This window comes from Pantherophis guttatus, chromosome 1 (genome assembly GCF_059756535.1).
Source record: "Pantherophis guttatus breed Tessera chromosome 1, ASM5975653v1, whole genome shotgun sequence".
Taxonomy (NCBI): domain Eukaryota; kingdom Metazoa; phylum Chordata; class Lepidosauria; order Squamata; family Colubridae; genus Pantherophis; species Pantherophis guttatus.
This window is the reverse complement of record NC_142063.1, coordinates 207,301,772-207,317,940: the sequence shown is the minus strand read 5'-3', so window position 1 is coordinate 207,317,940 and position 16,169 is coordinate 207,301,772. Positions and strand designations below refer to the sequence as shown.

At 38.9% G+C, this 16,169-nt stretch overlaps 1 protein-coding gene across 22 annotated transcripts in view; it reads right to left on the bottom strand.

The window, feature by feature from the left end:
• The window catches only part of PUM2 (pumilio RNA binding family member 2), a 79,254-nt gene that overhangs the window by 55,444 nt on the left and 7,641 nt on the right, over positions 1-16,169 (bottom strand). For all 22 annotated transcript variants that reach the window (XM_034432172.3, XM_034432174.3, XM_087882348.1 and 19 more), the window contains exon 2: positions 13,575-13,643. In XM_034432172.3, the coding sequence (XP_034288063.2) occupies positions 13,575-13,643 (69 nt within the window). The remainder of the gene's footprint in view (positions 1-13,574; positions 13,644-16,169) is intronic.

Sequence of the window (16,169 nt, the reverse complement as noted above, 5' to 3'; positions counted from 1 at the left end):
AGTGTTGTACCTTATGATTCTTGACGAATGTATCTTGTCCTTTTATGTACACTGAGAGCATATGCACCAAAGACAAATTCCTTGTGTGTCCAATCACACTTGGCCAATAAAGAATTCTAACCAAGTCACATTCATACCAATTCCTTCTGGAAACTGATTTTATTATAAAAAATTTTTTAGTATTAACAAGAGTCTATCAGTTATAAAATTGTACAGTTGGAAGGGACAAGGATGATGTAGTCAAACTCTCTGTAGGCTACAGGAAAACAAATTAACCCATTTCTAAATACTGTATGTATATTTTAACATTTTATTGTACACTACTCAGAGTCCCTTTCTGACAGAGATGGGCAGGTCAAAACTGTGAAGAATGAATGAATGAATGAATGTTTGGCCTCTTAAAATAATCTCCACAGAGAGAGAATCCATAATCTCCTTAGACAGACTATTCTCCTGTGCAGTTCTTATTGCCAAAAAGGTTTTCTTTAAACAGAATTTGGTAGTTGCAACTTGCACTTATTATATCTGATTTTCGTCTTATGCAGTAATGGATAGATTCTAAATAACTTTTTCATGATACCCTTTTAAGGACCTGAACACTCACAGGTCTACTATCAGTGTTTGTTTCAAGATGAACATCTCAGGTTCTTCTAGCCTTTTATCACAAAACCTTTGTCAAAAAATCTTTGTCAGCCTCTTAAGGGAATGTCAATATATTTATGGAAATGTTGAGTCTAGAACCATACACAGGTCTGCAGAAATTGTTTCATCAATAAGGGAGAGAATAAGAATTTTTATAACACAGCTCAGAGTTGCATTTGTGCTAGTAGCTACCTCACATTCAGCTGACTATCAGTGAATAGGCCCAAGTCCTTTTCTGACATAATGTTTTCAAGCTATAAATCCTGCATCTTGTATATATGCCATACATCTCTCTTTTTTAAATGTAATACTTTATATTTTCTCTGCTGAAGAGCATTTTGTTACTCTCCGCTGAGACGTCTAATCTATCCAGATTAAGTTGTAGTCTCATTCAATCTTTCTGGATGTTGGCCAGACCTTTGAATTTTGTGCAAATTGGACAAGCAATTCAACCCCAACATTAATAACATGTTGAATAATACTTGCCTTTTGATAGATCCCCGCTTGACCCCAATAGTTACTTCTCTCTAGCTCAATGAAGTGCCATTTATGCTGAGTGTAATTTTGCCAGGCACTTATGGACCCACCTTAACATACTGCCATCCAAATCAGCTTGTCACATGCAATCTTGTAAAAAGCTTGCTTAAAAAAGCTGAAATTGAGGCACTCATATCCAAATCCTTTTCCATTAGCTACCTTGTCAAAGGAGACAAGATTAGTCTCAGATGATTGCTGTGGACATAGACATAAACAAAATAAGATACGAGTTCCTTTATATTCTCTTTGATATCTATGAAGATTTCTTCATTTGAAGTAAACAATGAGCCAATGCCTCATTTGTTTTCCTCCTTCTACTGTTATATTTGAAAAACCTTCCTTGCAGGTTTTGCCACACATTAGATTTACCTAATTTTTCATTTTCCCCACATTTATGAATTGAAGTTTTGTAGATTTCCTTGGTCCTTAGCTCATTTATAGTTTTAAGAAGCATGTAGTCTCAAGATGTAGATCTAACAGACTTGAATAAAGATAATTTGTAATTTAATAATTAAATGCCAAAGAAACCTTTGATAGTACACATAAACAGTGCAAGTTCGCTCTAGTAAATAGATTCAGATTCTTTTGGAATCCATAAAATGGACTGATATGAATCATCCACAGGTGAAGTAAAGGTTCATGGCATGTTATCTCCTACTTTCCCATTATTCAGAGGAATTAGAATAGGATGTCAACATTTACCTTTGCTTTTTGATTATCTCCATGGAACCCTCAGCTTATGCTATTTGACAATGTAGGGAGATTTATGTAGTAAATAACTCAACTGGACACATTGGTTTTATTTGCAGATAACATTCTTTTGTTTATTACTAAAGCTCATTATACTATCCCAGTGTTGATGTAAGAGACAGATGCCTTTAGCAGGATTACTCTATAAACTGGTCCAAATTGGAAGTGATGCCAAAATTGGGTTAGAAATTCATTTAAGGCACATTAATTCCATATTTGTACTAAATTCATTAAATATTTAGGATACAACTAAGTGAGTAACATGATATAAATAAAATATAGAGATTTCTTCAAATATTGATACATGGGAGTTATTAAAATTTACTCTCTGGGGAAAGGTGAATGCTTTCAAAATGAACATTATTCCCAAATTAATTCATATTTTGAGAGGAGTTTCCAATTTATATATCTAGAAAATATTTTCAGAAAATAAATCCTTTGTTTAGAAAAGAATTTCTACATTTATAGCACCTTTAGTTGGATAGATAGTATAAGAATCAAAATATGCTTTAGTGATCTCTGGAAACAATTACGTTAGTTCGAAAGTTATGGAATAAAATGTCTAATAAAAGATTTAGCCCTTTTTTCATATCAAATTGACTTTATGGAGAAACCTAACTTTAAAAATTGGTGAAGAGATGGTGATATTGGAAAAATTGGATGTAAGTGGGGATACTGACTTCAGACCAATTGATAGGCAATAAAGATGAATTTTTTTACTCTATGTTAAGAGACAAGTATCATTTATCAGTTGTAACCGAATGGCAACATTTACAGTTACAACCTTTGTTAACATTATTTGGACCAGCAGTATTTTCAGCTTCTGATACATCTGAGATACTAGAGCATGGGTGTCAAATTCGCTGCATCATGTTGCTGTCACATGACATATCGCGACACTTTTCCCTTTGTGGAGCTGGGGTGGGTGTGGCCTGCGCGTGACACATCCGGCCCATGGGTCACCAGTTTGACACACCTGCACTAGAGCAACTTGTTAAATCCTTTAAAACTAAAGGAACCTATTAGTTTTTATAGATATTTCTTCTCAATAAATCAATTTGATATGCACATTTTAAGAAATGAATGGAATAAAGAATTAGAAGTTCCTACATTGCTTAGACAATTGGAGTGTCTTAACCTCTGTAGCAAGAGTGCCAATGGACCTCAAACTACCACTAATATAAGAAAAATAATATTTAGAACTATTTCAAACATAAAATCATAGGGATTATTAGACCCCATTTCATTTGAATACCAAAGGACTTTAAAAAAGACTTGTTGGATATCTAATAAGGATGATGCTTCTTTAAAGCATAGATTTCTACAAAGTCCTATACTTGCCAAGTTTTGGGAGAAAGTACAGGTAGTCCTCGACTTATGACCATAATCGAGCCCAAAATTTATGTTGCTAAGTGAGACATTGGTTAAGTGAGTTTTGCCTCATTTTACTACTTTTCTTGCCACAGTTGTTAAATGAATCATTGCAGTAGTTAAGTTAGTAACCTGGTTGTTAAGTGAATCTGACTTCCCCATTGACTTTGTCAGAAGGTCATAAAAGGGGATCGCATGACACAGGACACTGCAAACATCATAAATATGAGCCAAAAGCCAAGCATCTGAATTTTGATCACATGACCATGGGAATGCTGCAATGGCTATAAATGTGAAAAATGATCATAAGTCACTTTTTTCAGTTGTAAATTTGAATGGTCACTAAATGAACTGTTATAAATTGAGGACTATCTGTAGTAGATTATGTAAATGCAACAAAAGCTAAAATTTTCAGAGGATACTAAACTATTGACTATATACTTAGTACATGGAATTTGAAAAATGGACAACATAAATATATTCTCTGTGCCCATACTATTCCCCAAAAGATTTGCAACATTGGAAAGATAAATGTATAGGAAAAAAATAAAGGAAAGATAAATGTGTGGCTCCTGGATTGAAGACCTGATTGCACTTGCCATTTATGAGTAAGTAAATTGCCCATAATAGACTTTGTATATACAAATATAATGAAATATGTTGCTCATTTATACAAAATACAATAGGTTAGAATTTATTATCACATAAATGTGTTAAAAACCAGTGATCCAAATTTTTTTACTACCTGTTCTGTGGGCATGGTGTAGCTTGGTGGGCGTGGCAGGGGAAGGATACTGCAAAATCTCCATTCCCACCCAACTCCAGGGGAAGGATACTGAAAAATCCCCATTCCCTCCCCACTCCTCGGGGAAGGATACTGAAAAATCTCCATTCCCACCCCACTCTGGGGCCAGCCAGAGGTGGTATTTGCTGGTTCTCCAAACTACTCAAAATTTCTGCTACCGGTTCTCTGAACTGCTCAAAATTTCCCCTACCGGTTCTCCAGAATCTTGCTGGATTTCACCCGTTAGAAACGTGTACGTACTTAAATAGTTAGGTAACTATGCATAGAAATATGACTGTTTACACTTAAACTGATCTATGCTTTACTTTATAATTTTTGCTTTGTATTTTTTCACTTATTTGTTAAGGCACTTTTAATGTGTTTTTATTTCTCTTCTCTTTGACAATGCATACATACATCCCTATCAATATCATCTTTGTGTTTTGCTTTTTTTGTTATCAGATAATGGATTATACTCCACTTTTTAATTACCTGTGTTTCCTTTTTTTGTGAAAATAAAAAAATTCCAGAACATTTCATCACTTCCTCCCTCAATCACATGATAGGATTTTTGGACGCTCAGCAACTGGTTTGCATTAACGACCACTTCCAGTGTTCCAGTCACATGATCCCAATTCATGATGTTTTTGCCGGAAACCGGTATTTACTTCTGGTTTCCAGCAAAACCTCCCATTGAGAACAATGGATTTGCTTAATGACCATGTTTGTTTAACTACTGCTGCAAAAAGTTCATAAGATCAGGCAATCATGTGATGACCTGCTTAACAACTGGCAAGAATTACGACTGTAATTCTGGGCTCAATTATAGACTGAGGACTACGTGTTACTTAACTCCCACTCTTTGTTGTTATCCCCTTATAGCTGTCTAATATTCCTACTCTAATCCAAATCTTGATTTTTAATCTCTCTATTGTAACTATCTATTCAGGTCCAAGAAACCAACTACCTCTTGCTTGGCTGTCTTTATTGTTGGTCTAATTCCTGTTGCCAGTTGTTGAATCTGGGCTTAACCACTCTGAAGCTGGGATTGCTAATAGTCCATCTGGATTATTAGCTCTTCTTCTTTCATTTTGGTCTATATCAGCTGCCAAGACCCTCTGAAGTCTTCAGCTGCCAATTTCTTGTTTCATTCCCTTCAGTGCTAGAGAAGAATTCTTCAATCACTCACTGTATTCCCTCCCAGATAAACCAGACTGGCAACACAATTAGATGAGCTAATTCTACTTTATTGCAAGGCTACATTAATCTTTCAAGTCCAAAGGTACAGACTTCCTGCCACACTTTTAACTGCTTGATCAATTAAGTCAGGTCCTAAGTTTCTTTTCCTGACCATAAGCCACTGGGAGGCTCCTACCCTCTCTTGTCCAATTGTTTCCTAGGCAGCATCTCTTCCCCTTATCCCCAAGGTCATCTTTCTTGTTTCATCCTTACTCACGCAGTTTTCTTTTTTTCCCATCAACTTTTCAGTTTTCTGACATTTGGGCATCCATCCCATTCCTCCAATAACCTAAGTGAGGTCCTTCTTAAGCCATCTTCGGGGGTTGACGGCCATTTTCACTTCTGCTTCCTCTCACACTATTTCCCAAATACATTAGGAAAGATTTAACTTTAAGCAGAATTCTACTAGTTCTCCTTATTCATGTTGTTTAGCAAACTCACTATTCAAACTATTTAATGGCAACAGTAAGAAATTGTGTTTTTCCTCCTTTTTCCCAGGCCACTTCCAACAATGTTGGTAAGTGGGAGATCAAGCCAGAGGCCCCTACTTTGTGGGGGGGCCTGGGACCTCTGCTTTCTCCTTGCTGTTATTTAGCATCTACTGGACACCACTGGAGGTGGTCATCCACTGGCATGGGGCAAAGTATAGTATCATCAGTATGTTGATGACAACAAATATACATCTCTGTCCCATGCCAACCAAGTCATGTTATCAAAGTTCTGTCCCAATCTCTGGGGGCTTTGGGAACCTGAATGGGGAAGAACAGGCTTAAGCAAAACCTAGTAAAAACAAGTAGCTATAGTTTTTGAGCCCTTTTCTGTTAGTCTTATTACTTAGACCAGACCAGAAAATGAACTCCACAGGAAGACTAAAATTATATTTTATTGAGATAGGCTATTATTATGGTGGTCTGCCTTATGCACCACACATGCTCATTTTTTACTGGGAGGCTCTACTTGTAGTAATTTAAGCCTTAGACCTTTCCTCCAGCCCCAGCTGGATTTTTGTAATGCGTTCTACATAAGGACTACCTTTAAAGAGTACTCAGAACAGGGCCGGATTTAGATGAAAAGAGGCCCTAGGCTATTCCACTTATGAGGCCCTTTCACCAGTGGTGGGATTCAATTTTTTTAACAACAGGTTCTGTGGGCGTGGCTTAGTTGGGGGTGTGGCTTGGCAATCATGTGACTGGGTGGGCGTGGCTAGCTGGTCACGTGACTGTGTAGGCGTGGGTAGCTCATCATGTAACCGGGTGGGCGTGGCTATGTGCATAGACTTTTTTCAGAGGGCTGAAAAAAGTCATTTCTGACTGGGCCTCGCACTTTTGACCGGTCCTCACACTTATGACCATCCTCACACTTATGCCCGTGCAGCTTTCTTAACAACCATGTCACTCATTTCACAACTGCTTCTCTTCACCATGGTGACAAGATAGGGCAAAAACGTAAAATGTGAGGACAGTCGTAAGTTCGAGGACTGGTCAAAAGTGCGAGGACCAGTCAAAAATAACTTTTTCAGCCCTCTGAGTAGTCCATATGCACAAAAGGACTACCCAGAGGGCTGAAAAAAGTCATTTCTGACTGGGCCTCGCACTTTTGACCGGTCCTCACACTTATGACCATCCTCACATTTATGCCCGTGCAGCTTTCTTAACAACCATGTCACTCATTTCACAACTGCTTCTCTTCACCATGGTGACAAGATAGGGCAAAAACGTAAAATGTGAGGACAGTCGTAAGTTCGAGGACTGGTCAAAAGTGCGAGGACCAGTCAGAAATAACTTTTTCAGCCCTCTGAGTAGTCCATATGCATAAAAGGATACAGCAATAGAGAGGGATGAAGGAAGGGAAGGGAAATTAGAGTAGGAGGGAGGGTAAGAGAGGGAGGAAGAAGGAGGAGAAGGAGAAAGGAAGAGGAAGTAGGGAGGAGAAGAAGGGGAGGAAGAGAAAGTAAGAAGGAAAGAAAAGAGAGAGGCGGTAGGTTTGAGGAGAAAGATTGCTGTACAATAAAAAAGATGAAAGGGAACCCCAAACAAATATAAAGATATTAAGATAAAGAATGAATTGTTAAACTTTAAAGAATAAAAGAGAACAAATATGAATAAATAACAATAATTAGAAACACACATACAAACATACAATGTATTTTCTTCGAACAGAGTATTTGGCCGGTTCACAAATTTAAACAGTGTTTAGTCATTTCAATTAAATTTACAATTTCTATATTTCCTTTTTGCCATATTTATTCCTCATCTATTTTTGTAAAAAACCAATATTACCCTTCATCCTCATCTCTAATCTTAATCAAATTCAATTTTTCCCTTCTATTCTATATTATACCCCTTCCCATTGTCATCTATTTTTATATCCATCCTCACATTGGTTAATTATGTAATATTAGTTGTTTAATATAAATTCAACATTTTAATATAAATCAATTAGTTATATAACTACCTTTTTTGTATATTAATCAATATGAACATGAATATTCCAAATATTTCCATGCAATCCAATTTCTTACAAATCCATTAATTATATTTACCAATAATAATAAACCAAATAATTCCCCCATATATTCCTCCAAACCACAACTTAACCATTTCTGCTTTCAGAAATATACAATTAATAGTATCTCAATTATTACAATTCCCTAGTTAAATAGAGCTTTTTTTCTTTTGTGTTTTAAAATCCTGAACTCTCCTCTTTTTCCCTAAATTTCCCATTGTTTGCACCTACCTTTTTTGGTGAGGAAAAAGAAAAGAATTCTGCCTGCCTAATTTTCCAACCTTGCAGCAACAGCAAAGCAGTTTCAGTTTCGTTTCTCAGCATAGTTAGGGGGAAAAAAATCAGCACTCTTTGCAAGGAAGCAGAAGAGCCCTGAGCAAAACAGCTGAGACAAATCAGCTGAGAGCCGGGAGGCCAATTAGCCTATGCTGAAGCTCCGCGGGCCAATAAAATTACAAAAAAAACACCGAACCCTTTGTTAAATTGCTGCCTCCCCCGCCCCTCGCCCACCACTATTTATTGGCAATAAATAGTGGTGCGGAGGGGCAGGGGAAGCCAGCAATTTAACAAAGGGTTCGGCTGCACCACTGGCTCTAGGGCAGCCCTTTGAAGCCCCGCGGCAAGAATTTGAAGTTTTTTTTTCCTCTAGCCATCGGAGGCAGCAATAGATGGGGAGTGGGCGGGGTAAGCGAACGGCCGACGATCCAACAGAGCAGAGAGTGAGGGTGAGTGAAGGCGTGGAAGCGGCTTTCTCCATCCTGCTCTCTTGCGTCCGGAGCCAGTGGGGAACCATGTGGCAGCCCACGTGGATCCCAGGCAGCGGAACTCAGGCTAGGGAAGGGGTGGGCAATTGTGGCTCTTTTACAACCTGTGGCCTTCAACTCCCAGAATTCCTGAGACAGCCAAACTGTCTCAGGAATTCTGGAAGTTGAAGTCCACAGGTTGTAAAAGAGCCACAATTGCCCACCCCTGGCTACGGTAGGCTGGCGCCGCACGGGTGGGAGGCGAGGGGCGGGTGAGCCAGCAATTTAACAAAGGGTTCGGCCGAACCCCCTAGAATCCCCAGAATCCCACCACTGTGTAGGCCCCTCTTGATCTTGAGGCCCTAGGCTGAAGCCTAGTTAGCCTATAGGAAAATCCGGCCCTGACTCAGAAGCTGCAACAGATCCAGAATGCAGTGGAACAAGCAATGTAGGGTGTGCTACTAAATAGCCACATGACATCTCTGCTCTGGGAGTTACAGTGGCTTTTAATGGGCTTCAGGATGCAACTCAAGATTCTGTTTGCCACTTACAAAGCTCTACATGGTATAGAGTTATTTTGGGACCATCTATGTTTCTATTCACTTCACCACAGCCAGCAGAAATAGATGTTCCAGATCCATTCGATTAGGAAATTTCTTATTGTAGGACTTACTTAAAGAGTTATATCTTGTCTGTCCAGGACCTGTGCTATGGAATAGTATCCTCCCAGATACACAGATGACCCTCAAAGTTTTTGATCTTTCATAAGACGTTAAAAACATGGACATTCCCTCAGACATTTGGGCTGGGAGATGAATCAGTCCTGTTGGCGGATTTATTTGTTTTAATCTATTCTGATTGAAAATAGAATGTTTTCTAGACCACAGGCATATATTACTATTATTTCAGATTATTATTTTGGTTATTTACATTGTATATTGTGCTCCTTTTAAAAAATAATCCTCTCTATACCATCTAAAATAACTGATATAGATGGATGGCTATAGGAGTAATATGCATAAATAAAGCAATTCAAAGACAATATACATATCTCGTAAAACTAATTTAGAAGCAAGACAATATAACCTATTTAACTAGATCTTTAAAGAATTTCTTTCAAATCTTTTGCTTTATATTCATTCTTTTTCTTAAATTAGTGTAACTCAGCTTAGGGAAAACAATAATAGGTTTGTATACAGTTTTTCATTCCAAATAATTTAACCCTACTTTAATAAATGTTATTTACAACTATTTGAATATTTTATTTAACATCTTATTTTACACAAGGGCTTCCCAAATTATCTCGGGAAAACAAAACATTTTCCAAGTTATTCTTCTTACATTGAAATAATTATTTTTATGGATGGGAGGGGCAGGGATTTATCCTACTATTGGTATTTATTATCACATTACTGGTAATAATCACAGATGTTGATAGAAAGCTAATTGGTAGAAGAAGCAAGTAATGAAAGAGACTGAAACAAAAACTGAAGAGAGAGAAATGGCATGTAGGGAACTGGGATGAATATGCTAGCCCTATCTTTCTCTTGCCACGGAGAACACATTTTTAGAAGCAGCTTAAAACAAGCTCATGAAAAGGGAGTGCAAATAATGAATCTCATGGCTGAAACTGAGGAGAGGAAGAACATGTGAGATAAACATACTAGCCCCATTCTCCCCTTGTTCTCTTGAATGTGTAAACAATGCACAACTTTTTCAGCATTGAAATGCTTCTATTCAAGAGAGACTCTCCATGTAAATGAGGAAACAAGAAGATCAGGATCTTTACTGAATGGGGACTCTGTAAATAAAGAGGCTTTTCATTGAAGTTTCTTGGTCTCAACGTGAGACAGGAATGAGAGGGGAGCAAGGCCAGCATCCCAGCTGATAATACTAGGTCTAGATCAATGGTCACCAACCAGTGGTCTGCGGAAAAATTTGGTGGTCCACAGAGAAATCTTTGCATTTCCCTCGAGGAGCCCAGCCAAAGTTTTCCGCGCTGCTTGCACTTCAGTGTTTTGACTCCCAGGGACAGGATGGGGTCTTTCAGGCAGTTACCTTGGCCGCCTGTTAGCGGACAGAAGCAGCCGGACTCAACCCCAGCTTTGCTGTCCATTGCGGACGCTAGATCGGCCCCCTGCAACCTCTCATCTATCAAGGAGTGCTCACTGAAGTGGCGCGGGAAACTTCAGCCAGGCTCAAGAGATGAAAGCTTGCAGAGGGCCAATCTAGCGTCCGCAATGGACAGCAAAGCTGGGGATGACTCCGGCTGCTTCTCTCTGCTGTAGTGCTTCCTGGATGTCGTTTACCATTCCGAGCCCCAAGTGCTCCAAACCCCAAGTGCCACCTAATCAGTCCCCCGCACCAGCTCTCCTCCAGCCAGCAGGTCGAGCCCAGCACCGGCTGTCATATACCAAGCTGAGCCATTCATCTACTTCAAGCCATCTCCCATTGGGGGACCCCACGAAGCCCTCACCACCCCTTCCATCCTTCTACCCCCAGCCAGTCTTTTGGATGAGGTGGAAATACTGGATCTTCGGAGGCTGGGTGGCTACGGCCGGGAAGAAAAGGAAGAAGAGCAGCAGCAGTTCCAGGAGGAGGAGGAGGAAACCTGGTAGTAGGGTATCTTTGCCCAATTTTTCCACACAAAGGTTTCCCTTCTTTCCCTGTGGCTCTTTCTAGAAAAAAAAAAAAAAAGACCCTTCCTCTTTTTGTACCCAGCTGGCGCTTTCCAAAGCCTGCTTTTCCAGCATTAGCTGCCAAATCCCCTTTGATTGTGATTATTATAATAATAAAAATTATTATTATTTACATCGGCTGTCTCTTTCTGGTCATCTCCATATTTCTCATTGAGTTTTTTCCCCCAACCATTACTTTCCCAAGTCCTCAATTTGCTTTCAATCTGCTCTTTTTTGCCTGTGCGATTTAAAAACCAAAGATTTAGAAACACCGGGCTTTAAAGACTTCTCTTTGTATTGTATTGATGGATAAATCCCAGGCATGAATATGCCTATGTATTTAAAATGGGAATGAGTATAAATTCTTAAAAGAAATTTATTGTGAAGCGGGGGAACTGAGATTTGTTAGCTTTGTTTTCTTTGCTGCATTGCCTTATGTTGTGCAAAAAATAATAATGGTGCACCAGTTAAGATTCTAGGTTGATGCTGATTAAATTTAAAATAGGACAGTTATGAATGGTGTACTGTAATGTACAGAAGAAATGATAAAATGGAAAAAAGCTGTAGTGCTTCCTGGACGCGGTTTACTGCTCCAAGCCCCAAACGGCAGGAGACAGGGGCTGCCTTGGTGCCACCAGTGGCGCAAATATATCGCGTGGAAGGCGGAATGCTGATGCCACGCAAATGCAAGTAACGCTTCACTCTTGCACCTTCCAGCCATCGCCACTGCCACTTCAGCCCACTTGGGCCACTGCCCCACACACACCCCGCAACAGCACCATTATCTTGTTCCGTCCGGCGAGGGCTGCACTCCTTTTTGCACGTTACACCACCTGCAAAGTTGCACATTGCACATGCCACCTCTATGGTGGACATTTCCAGCCCCACCATGGGCCAGTCCCATATTCCAGAGCTATGGTAGTCACAGGACTGGCCCTTTGGTTATCCCAGAGCAGTTCCTCCACCCGGGTGCACCGGCCTGCTGGGGAGCAGGCAGCTCTCCTGCAGGCCGGTGCACCTGGGGGAGGAGCTGCTCCGGGATGACCAAAGGGCCAGTCCTGTGACTACCACAGCTCTGGAATATGGGACCGACTTTCCCACCAACGTCAGCAAACTACCTTCAGTCTGCCCGTCTTCGTTTTCCTTCACTCAGATTGACCAAGCTCCTTGAGAGAAGGAACACAAAAGAGGTTTCCAGGCTGTATGCCTGGACCAGGCACTTTCTCTTGGGCCTCCCACCCGGAGACCTCGCAGAAGCAGAGAGGGAGGCCCGAAAGGCGACTGAGCCTCCCCCACCACCACCAGCAGTCTGTGGGATTTAAAATTATGAACTTGGTGGTCCCTGAGGTCTAAAAGGTTGGGGACTCCTGGTCTAGATGACCTCTGAACACAATGGGATTTATTGCAGTCAGCTTGCATACCTTTGTTAACCATCTTAAAGTTATTCTGCATGATTATATGTACTTGTGTGTTTGTGTAAGGAAGCATTATATGTTAGAGAATGGTTTGAATATGTGTATGCATGTCGTGTTTGCATGTACATGTGTATATTAGTGAGTACATCTATATATACAACATACACACTCCCATAGATGGGGTTAATTTATGTAAATTAAATGAATTAAATTAAAGCACTTTTATTCAATAGTCAGTGTTTATTAATTCAATTAACATTTTGTTCTGTATTCTTTTTGGAGTGTACAAAACCATTTATGCATAAACCAAATGAATCAAATATGCACCCGTTGAAGAATTCATACTCAGGATTGGTTTCAGGGAGAGATGACAATTCTAGCTGGCAGCACAGAAAAGATTGGAAGAATGTAGAATTTTTGGCAAATTTATACCTTGCCTTATTTTATTTTTTAAAAGGGATTCTTTTAAATTCAAGGCAATGTTTCTTTTAGATGAATATGGAATTTGTAAATGCCAGGAATAATTAACACTGTCAATGCACCAGAAATGTTTTTAAAAACCCATTGTAACCTCATGCAGAATAAAAAATTTGCATGAACAAATGTTAGTCTCTGTTATAATAAATACATCTATGATTTGCATACATTAAATTTGCATATTTAAAAACACAATTGAAAACTCTTGAGGAAATACCCTGCAATAATTAAACTTCTATTAACAAGCAAAAACTCAGTTTTTTAAAATGAGAATTATATTAAAATTGATCTCATTTGTGCATATATTATTAAAATAATTACATTTTGGAAGAATTATATATTCTAAATAGAAAAATAAACACTTCTAGGCCCTAGAATTAACAATTAACAAATAAATATAAATATTCTGTAAATTGCATTTAAAATTATTTACCTCTCCCATTCCCCGAGATTCTAATGCAAGAGCTTGAAACTCATGATTCATTTCATCCACAGAGCAAACCTAAAAAAGAGACAGGAAAAATAAATCAAAACAGAATACTGATTGATTTTATATGAAACGTTATGCAATATCAGTTTGCATAGAATTGTAGTATAGGTGATACAACTGAATTATTTTATTTTCAAACAATGATTGTCTGAATGATAGTTTTTACTAATTGTTTCCATTATCACTTATTTTTATGAAAACTTCCTATAAATTGTATTATTTGTCTTCAAAAAAAATATTAAACTTTGTGAATAAATATTTGCCACATTCAAATGTTAAGGAATTTTTAAAAAATACAAACTATAAACACAGAACATTAAATGAGTTTATATTGAGAAACTTCTACATAAATAAACACAGCACAACCAAATCTGAATCAACCATTTTAACAAATAACATTTCAAGGATATATACTCATTTTGAGACAACACATGCAATTTCATTAAATTTTGTATTTAAACTAAAGATGAAATCCTTATGTAGAAGGACTTTCTCCTGCCCCATGTACACTCCCCAATTCTGTTCCAGGTTTTTATCCAGTCCATATGTTCCCCAGACAGGAAATAAAACTAGTCAAACAAGGAAGACACAGTTCTGTTCTTCAATGGTTCCACCCATTCCTTACTAATTATTTCAGGGGGGAAAATCAGGAAGAGGCAATCCCAGTCTGGCGTGGATGTGCCTGGCACCTCTCTGATCTTTTTAGTAATGTAAGCAGTAGCAGTCTGCCAACTTTTTGACTTTCACATTGTAGGCATCTGACTTGAACAGCCTCTGGAACCTTTGTGCCAAAGTGTGTTTCCATCTTTCCCATCATAAAGCTATTCTTTTCTGAAAAGCAGCCTTTGGCCCATTTGATTTCCTAGATCTCATACTCATGCACTGTATCTGCGAGGAGCTTTCTTTTCAACTAAAGGAATTCAAAGTTGAGTTTGGATAAGAGCTTCTTCTGTTGGTTCCTTTGCTATCTCTCTTACCTCTCCTTTCCTAGAGGGACTCCTGTGAGTATTTGGTCATATTAAGACCATCCTAAAATCTTTAGATAAGAAAAGTGATGGTTGATGGCTCCTCAAACCTAAATGAGTTCTGAACTGCTTTGGACCAGTCCAATGAATGATTCAGCACCAAGAACTCTACTGTTTTGCTTGATATTTGGGAGATTGCAGTTTGTATACACCCAAGAGTCTGCCATTGACTCCACTGGGAACTGCTCTTTCTGATAATTCTAGGTCCATTAGACCTAACTAGCCCCAGCTATAGCTGAGCCCACATCCTCTCCAAGCAGCATCTCTAATTCAGTGCTCTCATCTTAACAATTAAAGAGGGTGAGGGGACAGATACATGTCCTAATTTAGAAGCTCCAGAAAGCTTTATGTTGCAAACAACTGGAATCTCTACCATCAGCCATTAGCCAGCACTGGATGGGAGATTAACTGGAAACTGGATTTACATCTATCTGCCAGCTCCTGTTAGAGAGGGGAGGGCCATCAAAAGGCACCACAACTGAAGCAAACTATGTTATTCAACTACTCAAACTGCCTGTGCCGCTTTGCAATCAGTCCCATGTGTATTGAACCATATGAGTCTCTATTGCTTGTGATGGGAAGAAAATTAGATCTTCTGCAGCTAGTGCCAGTCAATATGTTTGACTCTTGCAGTAAGTATACAGAGATGATAGCAGACTAAACACACAAAAACTGGAAGGAGACATGAGACATCTTGGCCCATTGTTGAATTAGGGATCAGAGAACTCCAATAGACTCTCTTGGCCAGACTGCAGCTAACACAGCTACTTTCCATCAACTGGCTCTCCATGACTGGAGCAGAGGGTACTGATGCTGGAGCTGTCTGCTTGCCACTTCTTGCACTGTGCTTCCAAAAAGGATTTTCTTTTCTCCATCTTTTGTTTTAAACTCCTAGGCCTGAAAATGGTGCTGAAGAGCCTTTCTTGGTCTGCAAAAGGTAGAACTAAGATTGAGAAGCAGTTAGCTGTCACCAAATGGCAAAGAACATCAAGTACTGCCTTCTAACTAGAAAAGGTGAAGTTAAATCTTTCCTGTTGGCTCCTTCTTCTGGTAACCAAGAACTGCTTGATTTTCCTTAGAATTCTCTGATATAAGCCAGAATTCATGCTTCCCTCAAGCTATTCAGATCCTAAGGCAGCAAAACATCTCCAATCCATAACACTATCACCTTCAAGCTTGAGAACTGGTATGAAGTTACTATCATATTCTCTGTGCAAATGAATTCTTTAAAATAAATTTTCTCCGTATCATTTAATTGGAATGTACTTTTTGAAATAATTTGAATACAGGTAGTCCTCGACTTACAGCAGTTCATTCAGTGACTGTTCAAAGTTATAATGGCATTGAAAAAGGTGACCGTTTTTCACTTACGACCTTTGCAGCAGCTAAATGATCATGTGATGAAAATTCAGATGCTTAGCAACTGGCTCATATTTATGACTATAGCTGGGTCCCAAGGTCATGTGATCACTTTTGTGACCTTCTGACAAGCAAAGTCAATGGGAAAGACTGA